The sequence below is a fragment of the Scomber japonicus genome, chromosome 15, assembly GCF_027409825.1.
Source record: "Scomber japonicus isolate fScoJap1 chromosome 15, fScoJap1.pri, whole genome shotgun sequence".
NCBI classification, from domain to species: domain Eukaryota; kingdom Metazoa; phylum Chordata; class Actinopteri; order Scombriformes; family Scombridae; genus Scomber; species Scomber japonicus.
In genome coordinates, this window is record NC_070592.1 from 22857372 (window position 1) to 22873200 (window position 15829).

At 40.7% G+C, this 15829-nt stretch overlaps 2 protein-coding genes across 5 annotated transcripts in view; one reads left to right on the forward strand and one right to left on the reverse strand.

Moving 5' to 3' along the window:
- Positions 1-7976, forward strand: part of LOC128373975 (growth factor receptor-bound protein 10-like) — a 41487-nt gene extending 33511 nt beyond the window's left edge. The window contains exons 13-17 of the mRNA XM_053334177.1: positions 96-212; positions 870-936; positions 1098-1185; positions 1547-1640; positions 2497-7976. Coding sequence (XP_053190152.1) covers positions 96-212; positions 870-936; positions 1098-1185; positions 1547-1640; positions 2497-2643 — 513 coding nt within the window. The 3' untranslated portion in view covers positions 2644-7976. The remainder of the gene's footprint in view (positions 1-95; positions 213-869; positions 937-1097; positions 1186-1546; positions 1641-2496) is intronic.
- A 5069-nt stretch (positions 7977-13045) lies between these two features.
- The window catches only part of LOC128373650 (triple functional domain protein), a 71984-nt gene continuing 69200 nt past the window's right edge, over positions 13046-15829 (reverse strand). For all 4 annotated transcript variants that reach the window (XM_053333787.1, XM_053333788.1, XM_053333786.1 and 1 more), the window contains one exon: positions 13046-15788. In XM_053333787.1, the coding sequence (XP_053189762.1) occupies positions 15231-15788 (558 nt within the window). In that variant the 3' untranslated portion in view covers positions 13046-15230. The remainder of the gene's footprint in view (positions 15789-15829) is intronic.

Sequence of the window (15829 nt, forward strand, 5' to 3'; positions counted from 1 at the left end):
CCCCTCACCCCACCCCACTCCTTGTGCACCCTCCTACCCCCCACTCCCTACCCTCCACCACCCTCCCTCACCCTCTACCTACCTTCTCCTAACAGCGGAGTGTATCTGAAAACTCCCTCGTCGCCATGGACTTCTCTGGACGGACCGGTCGCGTCATTGATAACCCCGTCGAGGCCCAGAGCGCCGCCCTGGAGGAGGGACAGACCTGGAGGGTGAGCAGGAGGAAGAGGGGGAGGAAGCTTGGGATTTTGGGATGGATCAGAGTTAGAACACGGATGGATTTCAGCTCCAATTGTTTCATGTGATTAACAGAAAACATACTAGTTTCCTACAGTACTTAAAAAATGTTTTTTTTTAGGATCATCTGTCACATTGACTGGTTTTGGTAACTTCCCCAATTATTCTGAATGTTTTGATTTCATTAAGCTTTTACTCTTTAGAGCAACATTTTTCCTGGAAAGAGTGTGAAGAAGCCTTTTTCCATTATGAACAAGTTTATTTTTAACCTTAAGCACTTTTCTTGGTAAATTAAAGTGTGCAGCAGCTCCACTTATGTGTTGCTGAGATCACAGCTCATACGATAGGATAGAGAAGTCAGCTCCCTGTTACATTTATCATTCTTTGTTGACTGCAATACGTTGCTATATTTGATTTACTGTAACAAAAAGCACCAAACTGTAAATGAAATCTACAGAAAATTACAACCTTTGTGTCTCGGTTATAGGCGTGTTTTAACATGTTTGTATATGCCGTGTAGACATTCATGATCAAAGGGAAGGCAGGTGCTTAATTAGAGGCTGATTTGGAGGATTTGCTTTGATATGAAATTTTCTTATAGTAAATGTTCATGTGATTTTTCTTTCACATAGAAACGGAGCCAGCGTATGAATGTCCTGGGCAGCCCCAGCCCCCTGCACCCACCCTCTCTGAGCACAGGTACACACACACACACACACACACACACACACCATCCTCATTACCTTGTGCACACTTTGGCACAGCAAAAACAGAAAGACTAGTGTGTGAGTTAAGATTGATTGATGCACTAACTAAATAAAAAGCTCAAACACCCAGTCTGAAAAATGTGTTTCTCTCAGTCATCCACAGGACACAGGTGTGGTTTCATGGGCGCATCATGAGAGAGGAAGCCCACAAAATGATAATACAACAAGGCCAAGTAGACGGGTAAGAAGAACTGCTGTGTCTGTATGTGTTTTTAGGCTGATTTGAGGATTTTAATGGTAAATATTGCTCTTGTGAGAGGTAATTGAAAGTTAGTATGTAATCAAAGTGAAGCTGTATGAATGGAAATGTGAGAAATGGAGACATCTGTGGCAAGGAAAGCTTTGATCCCTAAAATGTCAGTGTCTAAAAACAGCTTTTTGGTTTGTCAGCTACACATTTTTAGAAGATTCTCTTGCAGCCGCATTACATTGGACACTTGAAACTTACTAATTTAAAAATCTGCAACATTTTACAGTAGAAATATACATTTTATACTTCATGACACTGTTTAATTACTTTTCTCTTACCTTCTCTGTATCAGATTATTCCTGTTGCGGGACAGTCAGAGTAATCCCAAGGCGTTTGTGCTCACTATGTGCCACCATCAGAAGATCAAGCACTTCCAGATTCTACCGGTCAGTAAAAAAAATTTCTACAATCACTGGTAAAATTAGCAATAGCTAATTAGCAATAAGGCAAAAAGAGGCAGATCACTGTGCTACTACTTTAGGAAACAACACAATTCAAAATTCAGTTGTTCCTCTTTATTGAGATGGTGATATTGGTATATTTTTCAATATGTCCCAACTGCTAAACTGCAGTCATAGCCTTGAAGCACAGGCTTGGGTGCTTTGAGATAACGCCAGTATGCTAACATGCTAATAGCTGATAAAATGTTGACCAATTCACCAATTTAGTTTAACAGTTGCTAATAAGCACAAAAATCAGCTTGTCCAGTTTTGCAGGTAGTCGGTCATAAATGTTAGGCATATTATGATCTTAAGCCCACAATGGTGCCCGAGGAAAAGTCATGGGGTCAAAGTTATTGCAATTAATGCAGAGATTTAAATTCAATCCAGCAGTTGTGAAGACATTTCACTCAACACTAAAAATGTTAACCTCGTGGTGGTGCTAGAGGAAACGTCAGGAAAAGTTAATGGGAAAATGACTTTGGTTTGGGAATGTCCATTTTGTAAATGATACAGATTTCACAAAATAAGTAATGACTTTAACTCATTGACGATGGCAAAAGAAACATAAGGTTCTCACCAAAGTCATTAGAACTCATCTTGTGGGCAGCATCAGTATATGTATAAAATTGAAACCTAATCTATCCAATAGTTGTTGAAATATTTTAGTCTGGATAAAAGTGGTGGACCGACAGTTTTTTTCCCATTAGTTTACTCTGCTTTCACCTGCCTGATGATTAATCTTTTAAATTGTCATGTGATGTTAACTGTCCTCTCTCCTCCCTTCGACTCCGGTGTGAAGTGTGAAGAAGACGGCCAGGTGTTCTTCAGCCTCGACGATGGCGCCACCAAGTTCACCGACCTGATCCACCTGGTGGAGTTCTACCAGCTCAACAGAGGAGTGCTGCCCTGCAAGCTCAAACACCCATGCACCGCTGTGGCCTTGTGACACTCCACCCCCCCTCACCCCCAAACTCCTACACACCCTTTTGCACACTTCTCATCCAGAGATCCCACCCCGCCCCCCTGATCTGCCCCTCCCTCACCAATGTAATGAGGTTGAGGAGATAAAGAAAAGTTGAGTCAAGTTTTGGGGATGTTAACAACTCAGCAGGAGCTGGCAGTGGAGGTTTGATTTCTCCAGCATGCCGTGCTTTTCTCCGCCTTACCGCTTTTTGGATGTTTGAATGGGAACCGTGTGGATAGTCCAAACTTTGCAGATTGTGGACCGAGCAGTCGCCCCGACTCCTGCATCGTTCTCATGGAGACTGGGTTGTTTTGTCATTGCCATTTTGACCCTGGTCAGTGTGTAAGAGAGCCGTTTGTGTTATGAAGACACAGTCAGCAGGAGTGCTGCAGGTCTCCCGGATGGAACCCTCCCTCAAAATCCCTCATCATTTCAACTTCCTTATCATCCAGGCCTGATAAGCTGTGGTGCCCACCCCACCCTCGCCCTCTCGATGCAAAGTTGTCCGAGGCGGGCGGGGAGCGCCACCCTCTGACTTCCTCATCGATCATCAGGGATGGACAGGAACCTCTCTGGGTCTTATCAAACTCGGCCCAGGAGTTTTCTCAACCTGTGCAGTCCAGTCTGGATAAGCTGACACCCTGTCCCCTCTCCCCTAACCAAGTGGACTTGATGCAGCCTTTCTGCTGCGTCCTGTCCCAAACTCCCCTCACCCCGGTGCGACCCCGATCCCGTCTCTCCTCCTCCAAACAAGCTCAGAGAAAAGTCAAGAGAGAAAAGAAGAAGAAGCTAAGGGCAAGAGAAGCAGAGCAGTCGCGAGGGTTTGCCGAAAGGACAGAGGAATGTTTATCAGGAAGGCCGTAACAAGCCTCTCTTGTAGAGTTGATTACTTGATGTCATTTTAATGCTGTTTTATTACTGTTGATTCAATGCAGAACTAGTTTTGCACTCCCGGGCGGACAGATGACAGCTGTTCTCTCTAGCTAAATTAAGCTGCCTGCTCTCCGTTCGTCGTCCTCCTCTTCCTCTTCCACCCCCCTCCCCAACCCCAAACCCTCTCCCACCTCCTCCTTCTGAAAAGCATGCATGTGAATTTCCACCAGCTCTGATTGGATTACAGTGGCGTGGGAGCAAAGAGAGTCACGGCTGATTATGCAGTGCCTTTCAGGAAGGTTTGGGAACATCTTGGAACTCTTGTGTGGCTCATACCAACATGACCACACTACCGTTAAAAAAAACGAAACAAAAAAAAAAAAAACGAATGTGCTCTGGAACCAGCTGAACGCCTCAAGACTGTGAGGAAGAGGAGGAGGACTGTTAAATAGACTCCTGAAAAAGTGTGTCCACCCCCAAGCTTCTATTTCAGTCTTTTTCTAAATCTAAAGGGTTAAATCTGTTGGGCTCACATTCAGTGAATTTTTTTTTTTGAATGTCATTTTCTTTTCTAGGTCTGTTCTGAGCTCGCTGCTTGCACATTTTAATGATCCTGGTTTGATATTGAACTGTTATGTTCGGATTTAGCCCCGAGTGGAAATACTGACCACTGTTCCCTCACTCGAGAAAAGACAAATCAACAAAAAGCACTCCCATCACGTTTTTCTCTTTTTCGTTTTGAAATATGGAAATGAACAAATGACTTGAAATGTGAACTCAGTTGACTGTGATATCAACACACAGTCAAATGAGCTTCACTCGCCTTAAGTGACAATTGTGAGCCTTGTGTATGAAATCGAAAACTCTATTAAAATGCACATACAGTAATACATTTCAGATTTTAAGAGAATGGAACGACAGCAAGAGTGTTAAAGATTATATTAAAGCAATAGTCTGACATTTTGGAGGAAATGCTCATTCAATTTGTTGTCAAGAGTCAGACGAGAAGACTAAAATGAAGCTACAACCAGTAGCCGGTTAGCTTAACTTAGCACAGACTAGAAACGGGGAAACAGCTAGTCTGGTTGCATCAAAGGATAACAAAATCCAACTACAAGCACCTCTAACATCTTTTTAATTTATTTTATATAATAATTTGGGTGTAAAAACAACAATTTGAGGTTTTACTGAGAGTTATGTGTTAGACTCTTTCTGTGGTGCTGTGACTTTCTAAGCTAAGCTAACCAGCTGCTGGCTGTACATGTAACAAATAATTACAAGAGTGGTAATGATACTGTCTTGGCAAAAAAGCGAAAATATGCATAAATATCCAAAATGTAGAACTATTTCTTCTTAAGTAAAAATCCACTTGAACAGAATAGAGAAAATAGGTTCTAGCGATGCCCATTTTCTTGTTCGGTGCTGTATTTATCTTATTCTTACAGATGAACTGGCTAAAATGTCGACAATATAATATCACGTCCAGATATTTCCAGCAGCTGTGAAGGAGTTTGGTAGCACCAGTGGTGAATGTCAGTTGTGGTGTTAGTCAGTCAAAATCAAACAGTAAGGGCTTCTTTCTTAAAACCGCCATTTTGCAACAATAATAGACATGAGACAATAGAGACAAAGGAAACCATTTGTACACCAGCAGCGGCTTCAGTAGTCCAGAATGCATTTCAGCTATCAGGCATTGTCAGTAAGGAGCTGTACTAGTGGTCATGACTTATCTAAGAGTTGAAATGATTTGTTTATTAATTGAGCGGCCAATTGACAGAGAGTAAACTATTTTAATAACTTTTATTCAACTTCAAGCAAACACATGAAAAACTGGATTTCTCCAGCTTTCTTAAATATGAAGATGTACTGCTTTTCCTTCGTACATTATAGTTAACTGAACATATTTGATTTTGGGATGGTTAGTCAGGCCAACAAAATTAAATTTAAAGACTCTAGAAAATTGGGTTGGGCAACTTTTACTGTTTTCTGACATGTATATAGACCAAATGATTCATCAATTAATCAGGCAAATAATCAACATGCAGCCCCAAATCAGTTATTTGGTTAGCTAACCCAGTTTCTGTGCGTGTCCTGGTTGTTGAAAAGCATTCTGGGAAATGTAGGACATGAATAACTGAAGTGAAATTAGATGAAGTAGGTTTTACTTGATGATACCCCCCAAAAAAGTTGGGACACCGAACACTATGTTTAAGTCATTATGTGTAGGATTTGAAAATGACCACCTTTAGTGCCCCCTAGAGGTAGTATCATGACACTGTAGCAGTGTCACTGGGGGAGAATTGGCAACACAACATAGACAACATTCTTTCAAACAGAAAAATCCACACATAGTGGCTTTAACAGATAATCTGAGTGGATTTAGTTTCTCTAAATTTGTCCCTGACTGCCTGGTCATCACCTAAAGGAAGTACCGTATCCCAAACTCTTTACAACAGGAAAGGAAGTTAGAGAATAAGATTTTAAGTCCTTTTGTCTTGTCCTGCCCTCTCCTGCTGTCATGTTACCAGCCAATGAAAAGCTGCAGGCATGTGACATAACACCTGCTCAGGTCTGCAGTAGATTTAGCCACGTCCTCCACCCCTCCCGTCCTCGCTTGCACCTCCTTTCTGTGCCAGATTCACAGTGAACAGGGTTAGCACGAGGCCATCGGACTACCTGCCAGGCTCCCCCTCTCTCTCTAAGCACTGTCACTTACACACATGCCACTGCCGCCACCGGTCCACCAATCACTTGACTTGACTGACTCACCAGCTCTGCGCTCCACCAATCAGGCCTTTTCTAGTTAGCCAGGGCAGACTCTCCAGGGATTGGATAATGCTTGAATCCCCCGCCCCCCTCTCCCACCTGTGTCCAGCCTGTAAGCTATGACCCTGTGGTGAACAAGTGTGTGTGTGTGTGCGTGTGTGTGTGGATTGGCTAGACTGTTATATTCACTATTCAGGAATGCTAACTCTGCTGGTTATCATACACACTTGCCTTTTAGAAGCAGTTAGAGGAAGGTTGCTTTTTGGTCGGGTAAAGTCAGGCGATGCTGTCGATTTACAGTATCAGAAGAGACAGGAACTGGTCGGCTGGAGGTATCCCAGCATTCCCGGTCCTCAGCTGAGGTTCTTTCCTGTCTTGTTAGAGAGGGACACATCGCTATGGGTCAGTGAGGACGATTCACCGTCCTCTCCTCCTCCCTCCATTTTTAATCACTGTGCTACAATGCAATCCTATACACAAGTCCACGTATATGAATATACCAGTATACAGTATCATTTGTTTTCTAAGTATGTGAAGCTATGGAAAAGACGTAGATCTAACACTGTACCTAGGTCACAGATCACTATGTATGGGGCGTTATGCTTTTGCTCATAACTCCGTGTAAAATGAAGAATGATTTATTTTGTCCTTTTTTTCATTATTTGATTGTGTGTATATTGACATTATTGTGTATTTTCTTTCGTTTGCCACAAATTGACCTTTTATATATATATATATATATATATATATATACACATATATATATATAAAAAAGAATATACCACCGTATATACAGTATTAAATTAAGCTGTTTTTTGTTTTTTTTAATTTTAAGAGATCAAACTGGATTTTTGGTATGTGTCAAATATCTAAACATCAGTTGTATGTATAAGCTGACAGGCTGTCAGAGTCTTCAACTCTGCCAGCATCCAATTCCAATGCCATTTTGTTTAAAACCACATCTTTTGAATATCCCCCCTCTCTCTCTCTATCTGTTTGTCATGTCGATTTCAAGACAACACTCGAGTTAAAATTTGGACATTAACCTTACACACACCAGTGGTTTTTCATGGAGAGCACACACACACCAATGCTTAACCCTTGGGGATATTCTTAGCAGCTTTCAACACTTTGTACACCTTTCATTACAAGTAGTGCAATTATATGCCGTAGCTCTAGAGGATTGTGCATTTTGTTTTCTTTAACTTAAGCCTATTCTTGCAGCAGGTGCCTCTTGTTTCTGAACAGTAACAAGTCCTTAGTTGCCATCCGTCCACTCACCGCATTCAATAACGGTTAGCTGTGACTGTGAAACATAATCCTACTGGAACTAAATCCTAATGTCAGGTCATCATCGCGTACAAGTCCCATCGACATTGGTGACTCAGTGCGAGTGAAACTGACTCCATGTTTTTTTTCTTTGGGTTGAAGTCATCATAAGCTTAAGTCAAATAAACCTTTCAGGGAAAGAAAAATAAAAAATAAAAGCAAATGAACGGTAATCTTTTTTTTTTTTCTTCAGATAACCCCACTGTGCTTTGCTTCATTCTGTAATCGTCTGTACGGCTCCTGGATCTACATTGTATCCTGTTCAGGTATTTTTGTACAAATAAGGGACTGATATATTCTCTGTTTATTGGAAATTAGAATAAAAGACAACATTGCTATAAACCAAACGGCTGGCCTGGTGATGTGTTTTTCTCCTGATTTCTTGGTGATGTTACGAAAAAAACCAGACAAAACCAGCTTCTGAGGGATGGAGTGTCCTAATGAAGTGTACCAATAAACTAGCATATATAATATTAGCACCCTTAGATGCAATTTAATAAGACATCAACCAGAGACCTTTTGAGAAGCAAGCTTTATTCAACATATGGATGTTTCATTAAATTGCATCTAAGGGAGTTACAGTGTGCAAACCTTCATCTTTGTGTTTTCCTTTCTTTGGTCTTGCACATATGTGAAGTTGGATGTGCACATCTAAAACACTTTTTAATACCAGGACCCTAAAATTGAGGCAGCTAAATTGGATTTAGCCATCGTTCTAGGGTAGGTTCATACTTTTTCAATTTTCTAAAACAATCAGGAACCCAAATGAACACTGAAAAGGTTTTGTTTACTGTTATCATACCTCTTGTTCATACTGACGATTAGAAGATCCCCTCCAAATGTGCTTACAATATATGTGATAGGGGTCAAAAACAACAGTTCTCTTTTTGAGTAAAAACGTATTTGAAAGTTTATCTGAAGATAAGTTTTCTGTAGTTTGAGTTAGTCAAATAAAGTCGATGTCTTCCACAGTTAGTCTTTTAGTAGCACATTTCAATGTTTGTGACTCAACAGTGTTTTCCAGTTGAGCTGCAGTGGAAGGAGTCCAACAAAAAGAAGGAATTTGGCACTAAAAAGACTGGAGCTTTGAAAGACATGGACTTGATTTGACTGATTCGGACAGCTGAAACCTCACAGTAGCTTCAAATAAATATTTAAATGCACTCTTGCCCAGAAGGACTGTAGATTTTGGCCTCGATCACATACATTGTACAAACAGTGGTCCTACTGGGTATAGGTTTTTTTGGTGTACTGTTAATTCACTTAATCATACCCATTATATTGTGTATAACAATGCAAAACATGCTAGCTGGTTCAGGCAGACACACACTTGAATGCATTATTTAAAACACCTGCAGTAATTTTTTTGTGGTGGAGTTTTGTTGAAACAAATGCAGATCTGGTGTCATGTAATTTAGTGATTTGACATCTATTAGTGTGGAAGATCAGCCTTGTAACATAAAAGTCTTCTTTGAGTTGATTGCATGGGCTGATTAACCACAAAAGGGCCTCTAGCTAGGGGTTCAAATGAGTTTTTAGTCCTCTGTGTAGGTATGTCTGGTAGTCATGATGTGTCATTTGGACAGACTGGCTTGAGATCTACTGCTGAAGCAGAAGATTTTGTCTGTTCCAGTACACAGACTGTTCACACTTGTCATCAAACCTGAGAAATGACTTTGTACTCCGGCCAAAGGGAAGATCTGGAGCATTTCCCTTACGTGTCAGGCTGCAGTTTAGGAAGCAGCTGGTAATAAAAACAAGGCAAACAACTGTTCTAATCAGAGCCAGCCTGCCACAGTTAATACAAGTTACACTTTCTGAGGAGAAGTCTGAAAAGCCTAACACATCACTCACTATACACAAACAGAAGCTGGAAAAAAATAACTAATATCACTGTATGGGTCAGAGTTTGTGTCTTTTTATCTGCACAGGAACATAAGAAATCCAATCAACCTGTCCACATTCAGACACCTGAAAGAGTGACTTCAAATGGAAAACAAACACTGACTCAAATAGACCTAAGGAATGCCAGAAAGTTAAGATAAGACTTTCGAGTAATGAGCCTTAACCTTACAACTGTACCTTCAGAAGATGACACATAAATAAGAAAATGACCGTATTATGCACACAAAATCTCATGAAGTCATCATCTCTGAGGCCTGAAAAGCAGCCTTTCCTCTCACTGTGAACAAAGAGCCACTTGAGGGCACTGCAGACTGTATTTCAGACTAGGACCAAACCACTTGATGCTTGAAGGCTCCTTTTTGATCTTTTTTCAATGTTACTTTTGAAAGTTACTGCATTTCAGTCTTTTTCCTTTAATACCAATCATCCAACATCAGTCATTGAGAGTTAAAACAATCTAATAATGATTTTGAAAAGAGTAAACGCATGATGAGGACGGCCTAACTTTGATTATTAAAGAAAACTGACAAAGATACAAACAGATGGCACTTTAAAGGAAAAACCTGATAAATGAATGGAGAAACGTATTGATGGCACGTTTCCATACAGGAAATGAGGGGTTAATGAATATTTTGACCCTTGCAGTCACCAGATCTCAACCCAACTGAACAACTATGGGAGAGTTTGTAAGACGGCATGTTAGAAGAACAGGGAATGTCTTTTGCAAGAAAGTTGTTCATCTCTTCAGTGGAGTTCAGAGATTGTAGAATCACAAAGTGCAATGAAGCTGTTGAGCAGCTCGTGGTGGAACAACACCTGACTGAGGCACTTCATGGTGTTTCCTTTGATCTGTCACCCACATGTACAGAGTAGAACATTTTACAGTGAAATAAACCTCTCAGTGCTTTCTGGTGGACAGACTCCGTAATGCAAACACTGTTTCAAAATGACTTCAATCTTATCTTTATTGTGTCTGTACTACAATAGCCTATCTTGTTGTGTATTTGCCAACACAGACACTTAGATAGTGATAGATGGCTAATCTTTAAACTAGCTTGAGACAGTATATAGTGCAAATCTGACTGAGGAAGTTCAGCCATGAAACCTGAGGCAGGTCTGTATCAGGTCTTGATGTCCACAAAAGACACACACTCATAGATTAAAGCAGTGAGAAAAATGTATATTTGTCCCAAACACCCCCCCCCCCCTCCCCCCTGCAGTTTATGCAGTTGACTAAATTATAAACCATGAGTGTAGTTGAGTCAGTTAGTTGTTTAAAATTAGATTCACATAACCAAGCTTAGTTAGGCCACGCGTGAATAAGATTGTGTATGTAAAGCAGAATGTATGAGTACCTGTAACCTGTGGTGGCTCCAATTGACCTGGTCTTTCACTGGCGATCATTCTCACGTTGCTCTGCTGAAAAGTAAACATCAAAGTGCGTATTTTATGCAGTTGAGTAGATTATACTCTATGAGTATAATTGAGTCCGATAATTGTTTGAAATTAGATCCACATAATGAAGGCCATATTAGGCCATCTGTGAATAAGATTGTGTATGTAAATTATCATTGTTAATGTTGTTACTGTGGGATGAATCAGCTGGGGTAATCAGAAAGTATGAGTACCTATAACCTGAGGTGGCTCCAATGTCTTCATCAGTCTGAAAAGTTTTTCATGCTGTAGAGTAAATTATAATCCATGACTATAGCTGCTTGAGATAGTTGATTGAAATTAGATCCACATAACCGAGGACATGTTAGGCCATGTGTGAATGAGATGGTGTATGTAAATGAGAATTGTTAATGTTGTTGCTGTGGGATTAGTTAAATAGGTAGGTATTTTATTAGCATGGTAATGCTAGTAGGTAGGCAAGAAAGTGAAGCAGCAATGTTTATGTTTACTTGTACATTAATTGAAATATATGCATAAATAGGCATGAAATGGTTAATCAGAAGGTTTGAGTACCTGTTTTATGCAAGTATTGTCTGAAAAAATATATTTTCCCTTGTTTTAACCGGTGTTACACCAAAATCTGTGACCGTCAGAAATGGTGACCTGTATTGCTGGTTCTCTGCTGAAGATGTTTAAACCTAAACTTCACCTTAACAAAACGGATCTTAACCCTGAGACCAAGAGGAACATAATGCGGTAATTCATGTCGCGGAAGGATAATTACATGGTTGGAAGGCTGTATGGGTGAGTAGCTAACAAACTGTAGCATTAGCATTAGCTACTGTGTGGATTGTGTTTTGTGGTTTGTTATTGTACCTGACTTCTCTGGAGTTCTGCCACCCTGCGTTAATGTCATGTTGCGTTTTGCGACATCGCAAATATTTTCCAATAGTGATTTGCTCTTTTTAGGGATGTTGAAAATGTCAGTCACTGTGGGTAAATGTCCTTCCCTACGTACGGCGTCTCTATGCATTTACGTCACAGGCTGAAAAAATAGTCCCAAGTGGCTGTAGCTGCGGAGTACCAAATAAAAAGTATAACTGCAGACCATTTATTTAACATTGAAATAGAAATTGAAGTTGACATGAAATGAAATGCGACAAAAAATGCCATATGCAATGGCTGGCTCCCTCAACCTTGTAAGGGCTAGAGGGGGTTGGAGAAAGATGGACGGACTGACAGACGGACGGACGGACGGAACGACAAACATCCTGCTCTCCAATTATAGTAGTAGGATTTTGGCGCAACCTCTATGCTTTCATTACTGAAAATATTGTATTGTTGGGTCTTGAAAATAATACACAGAAAGTCTTATGTGTACATGATGAATCTCATTATTATAATAGCCAAATTCCATATCCATGAATGTAAATTTACAGGAAGAAACCAGCTTTATTAGCTTTGTCAAAAGTTCAAACCATACATGCACTTGTTTTTGTTTATATATATATCTTCATCCCCTTAGCCTTAAACTAAGTTTTAAAAAGTGCACTTTTTATGTGTGCCTTTTGTATATGTAATATACATGTAAGATGTTTTTGTAAGATGGTTGTAGATTGATTCCAAACAATTAAACATGTTGGTTGTTGTAGAGATGCTGTAGGGAGTAACATGTTGTTGATGTTCATTAATGACGTAGAAGGCTGTGATAGACCAATAATTCTGCAGGGCTGATATATCAGCTGCTATTGGTTTATTGACATTAAATCAATATCAGCATATGAATCTGCTGGTAAGTACTAAGAAGTTGTGCTGAAATAGAGAAAAACATACAGAATGTTTGACGCTATTCAAGAGTGTTGAAAAAGTGTCTGCATTAGTTTCTCCACCAGAGGGCGCTGACAAGTTTAATTGTGTAACTAACACAAGTCCCACAAAGTAGCTAAAGTCCTAGTTGCTTCATTGAAATGTATGTTTCTTCCACAATCCTGAAACTTCATAAGGGGAAACTGCCTGATCTATCTTTTTATCAATCCTTTTAGCTTTCATTAAAATGAGTGTCATATAGCTGTTCAAATAATTAAAACACAAAATAAAAAGACTTCAAGAACCCTCATAATCTGAAACCGGGTCAATGTGTCCATGACGTTTAATTTTCAAATAACTGATGGCAAAATGAAAATATTTACAAGAGAAAATGTGTATGATCTGTACAAAGAAATATACATGCAAAGATAAAAAACAAATAGCAAACATGTAAAATCATGAAACAAATAAAACTGACATAACGCATGACAAAAAAAAAAAAAAAAAGACAAACAATGAAAAACAAAACCTAAACTGAGGTATCCAGTTCAAGTTTTCCTTGTTTTTAACGGCCTTTGCGCACCTTTTAAAATAAATAAAAAGGTAACAGAGGACTGCTTTCTGTTTGTGGCAGAGAAAGTGTGAACATGATACTATCTAACCCTGTAAAGGATTCATTTGTACTTGTGGTTACACTCTCTATTCAAATAAAACATCACTGGTTGGTTAGTTGCTGTTTTTTGGGGACGTTGTTTCTAAGGAACAGGGATTTATCGAAGACATTTTGGCAATATGTGTCTGTACATAAAGTTAAACACCATTTATCAAATGATGTATGTAAAACTCCTCAAATTAAACTGCAAAATGCTCCATTCTTTGTGAATTACAATAGGAATTTCTCTCTTTTAATCTCCTGACTTTATAATAAAGGGTACAGGAGATGAAATAAACTAACCATGTTCTTTTAAACGTAGTGTTTTAACAAATGTAAACAATGATTTCACATGGCCTTTTTGTGTCTAACTCAAGTGACAGAATCACAATAAAACTTTTTTTAATTAAGTACTATAAAGCTAGATTAACTTTGGTGTACCAATACTACGTAGGCATACTGTACAAAAAGTGTTAAATAATATTTGATGATTGCAGATTGTGACCTCTAACGCTGGCCTGGAAGTCAGAACACTCAAAAGATCAAATAAACACAAACTACCAGCAGTGCTTGCAGTACCAAGTACATGCTTTTCTCTAGATTTATTACAGATACAACAGATGTCTTCATAAATAGTTGCATAAAATGTTAAAGCCGCAACATTGCACATGATAATCAAACATAACATACAATGAGTGCATTTACAGTAATTTGTCTTCCTCTGCCTCCACATTCACTCCTACGTGACTGGCAGCAGTCTGCCGCCACCACCGAGGCTTCGACAGTCGCTCGTCCTGCCGTCCGACCGCAGGACTCAGGCGTGAATGTGAGGGGGGGAGAAGGCAGTTGAAGTCTATATACAAGGTAAGGCTTAAACATCTCATATCTGCGCAAACACAAGTTTTTGTTCTAAGAAAAGCAAACGATGAAATGTCTATTGTTTCTTCTCAGATTGGACAGTGCAGCATTGTTACTTGCGACATGGTCATCATGGTATCTTTAGATTAGGTACGTTATGTAAGCGCAGCCGTCAAAAAGCTCTGATCGCACACATATAAATGTCTCAATAGAAGCTCGGTCACTGTCTCCAGGGTTGGGTGTCTACAGAGTCCAAAAGTAGCACAGCAACTTTCAACTGATGAGCGTTTTCTACAACTTTTTTTTTTTCTATTTTCTTGGAAACGTAGAGACACTTTTTTCTCCTTTCTATACATTGTTTCTATAAGAAAGGGGAGCTTCTCAAAAGTGTTTGAGTTACAGTTTAGTGTAAAAGAGCAAAAACACACAATGTCTCTGTCCCTCTCTAGCCACAGGAGGGGAGGGCAGTTTGCTCTCGGCACTATCACGAGCTTCGTTGGCATCACTTTCTTCTGAAAGCTCTGCGTCTGTGCAGTGGCATCAAGGCTCGATCAACTGGCTCTTCTGATCGGCTTGAACTCTCGCAAAGGAAAATAAATAACTTCTTTTTTTTCTTTTTTTTTTTTTAGATTTTTGTTTACTTAACTACAAAATCTGTTTTGAGTGGAAACCAGCAAGCAGCAGTAGACAAGGGCATCCATTAATTTAGATGATTGGTGAGAACTCTGTTCTCTGGGGCTCTGATTGGCTGAAGACCTCCAAAGGGTCTCAATGTAATTGGTGTAAGGACTACAGGACTTTTGTAAATAAACATTCTGTGAAAGAGGATGAGATCAGCATTCATTATTTCTCCTTCCTTTTTTAGATCTAGGCCATCAAGCAGCTCAGTTCCAGAGGAGCCTGCAGCCCTCAGAGCTCCAGCACTGCACAACCGGGTCAGGTTGGTGACAGTGGAGGCTGAGAGTTGTGAAGCTCCTCTCAGGCCTCAAACTCGGGGCTGCAGGCGACTTTGGATGAAGCTCCTGACTCCTCCGATGGGCCGGGCGTCAGTCTGATGTTTCCTCCTGTCTATGAAGGAGATGAGGCGGGAGGTGTCCAGGCAGCACTCTGCTCTGGCCCGGCTGTCAGCCAGGCCGACCTGCAGCCACGGCTCCTGAAGGCAGAGCCCGGCCGGAGGCCTCCTGCTAGGGTCGGTCCTCAGAAGCAGGCACACGAAGTCCCGGGCTGCCTGGCTGACACCCTGGAAGTAATCCTTAGGGAAGCTGAAGTCCAGCCGGCAGATGTTCAGGCAGGTCTCCTCTGCGCTCTCATCAAGGAAGGGGGAGGCGCCGCTCAGCAGCACGTAGGTCACCACGCCCAGGCTCCACAGGTCAGAGGTCAGTGACACCGGCTCTGCTAGGACCAACTCTGGGGAGGCGAACTCCGGGCTGCCCAGCAGAGGATGGATGTAGTGGGCACTGTTGAGCTGGACAGCATCACCAAAGTCTGTGAGTTTGACTGTTGGCTGGCCGCTGGAGCCGTGGGTCACCAGCAGGTTCTCAGGCTGAGGAGAGAATACAGAATCACTATTAGTCCTGTGACTCT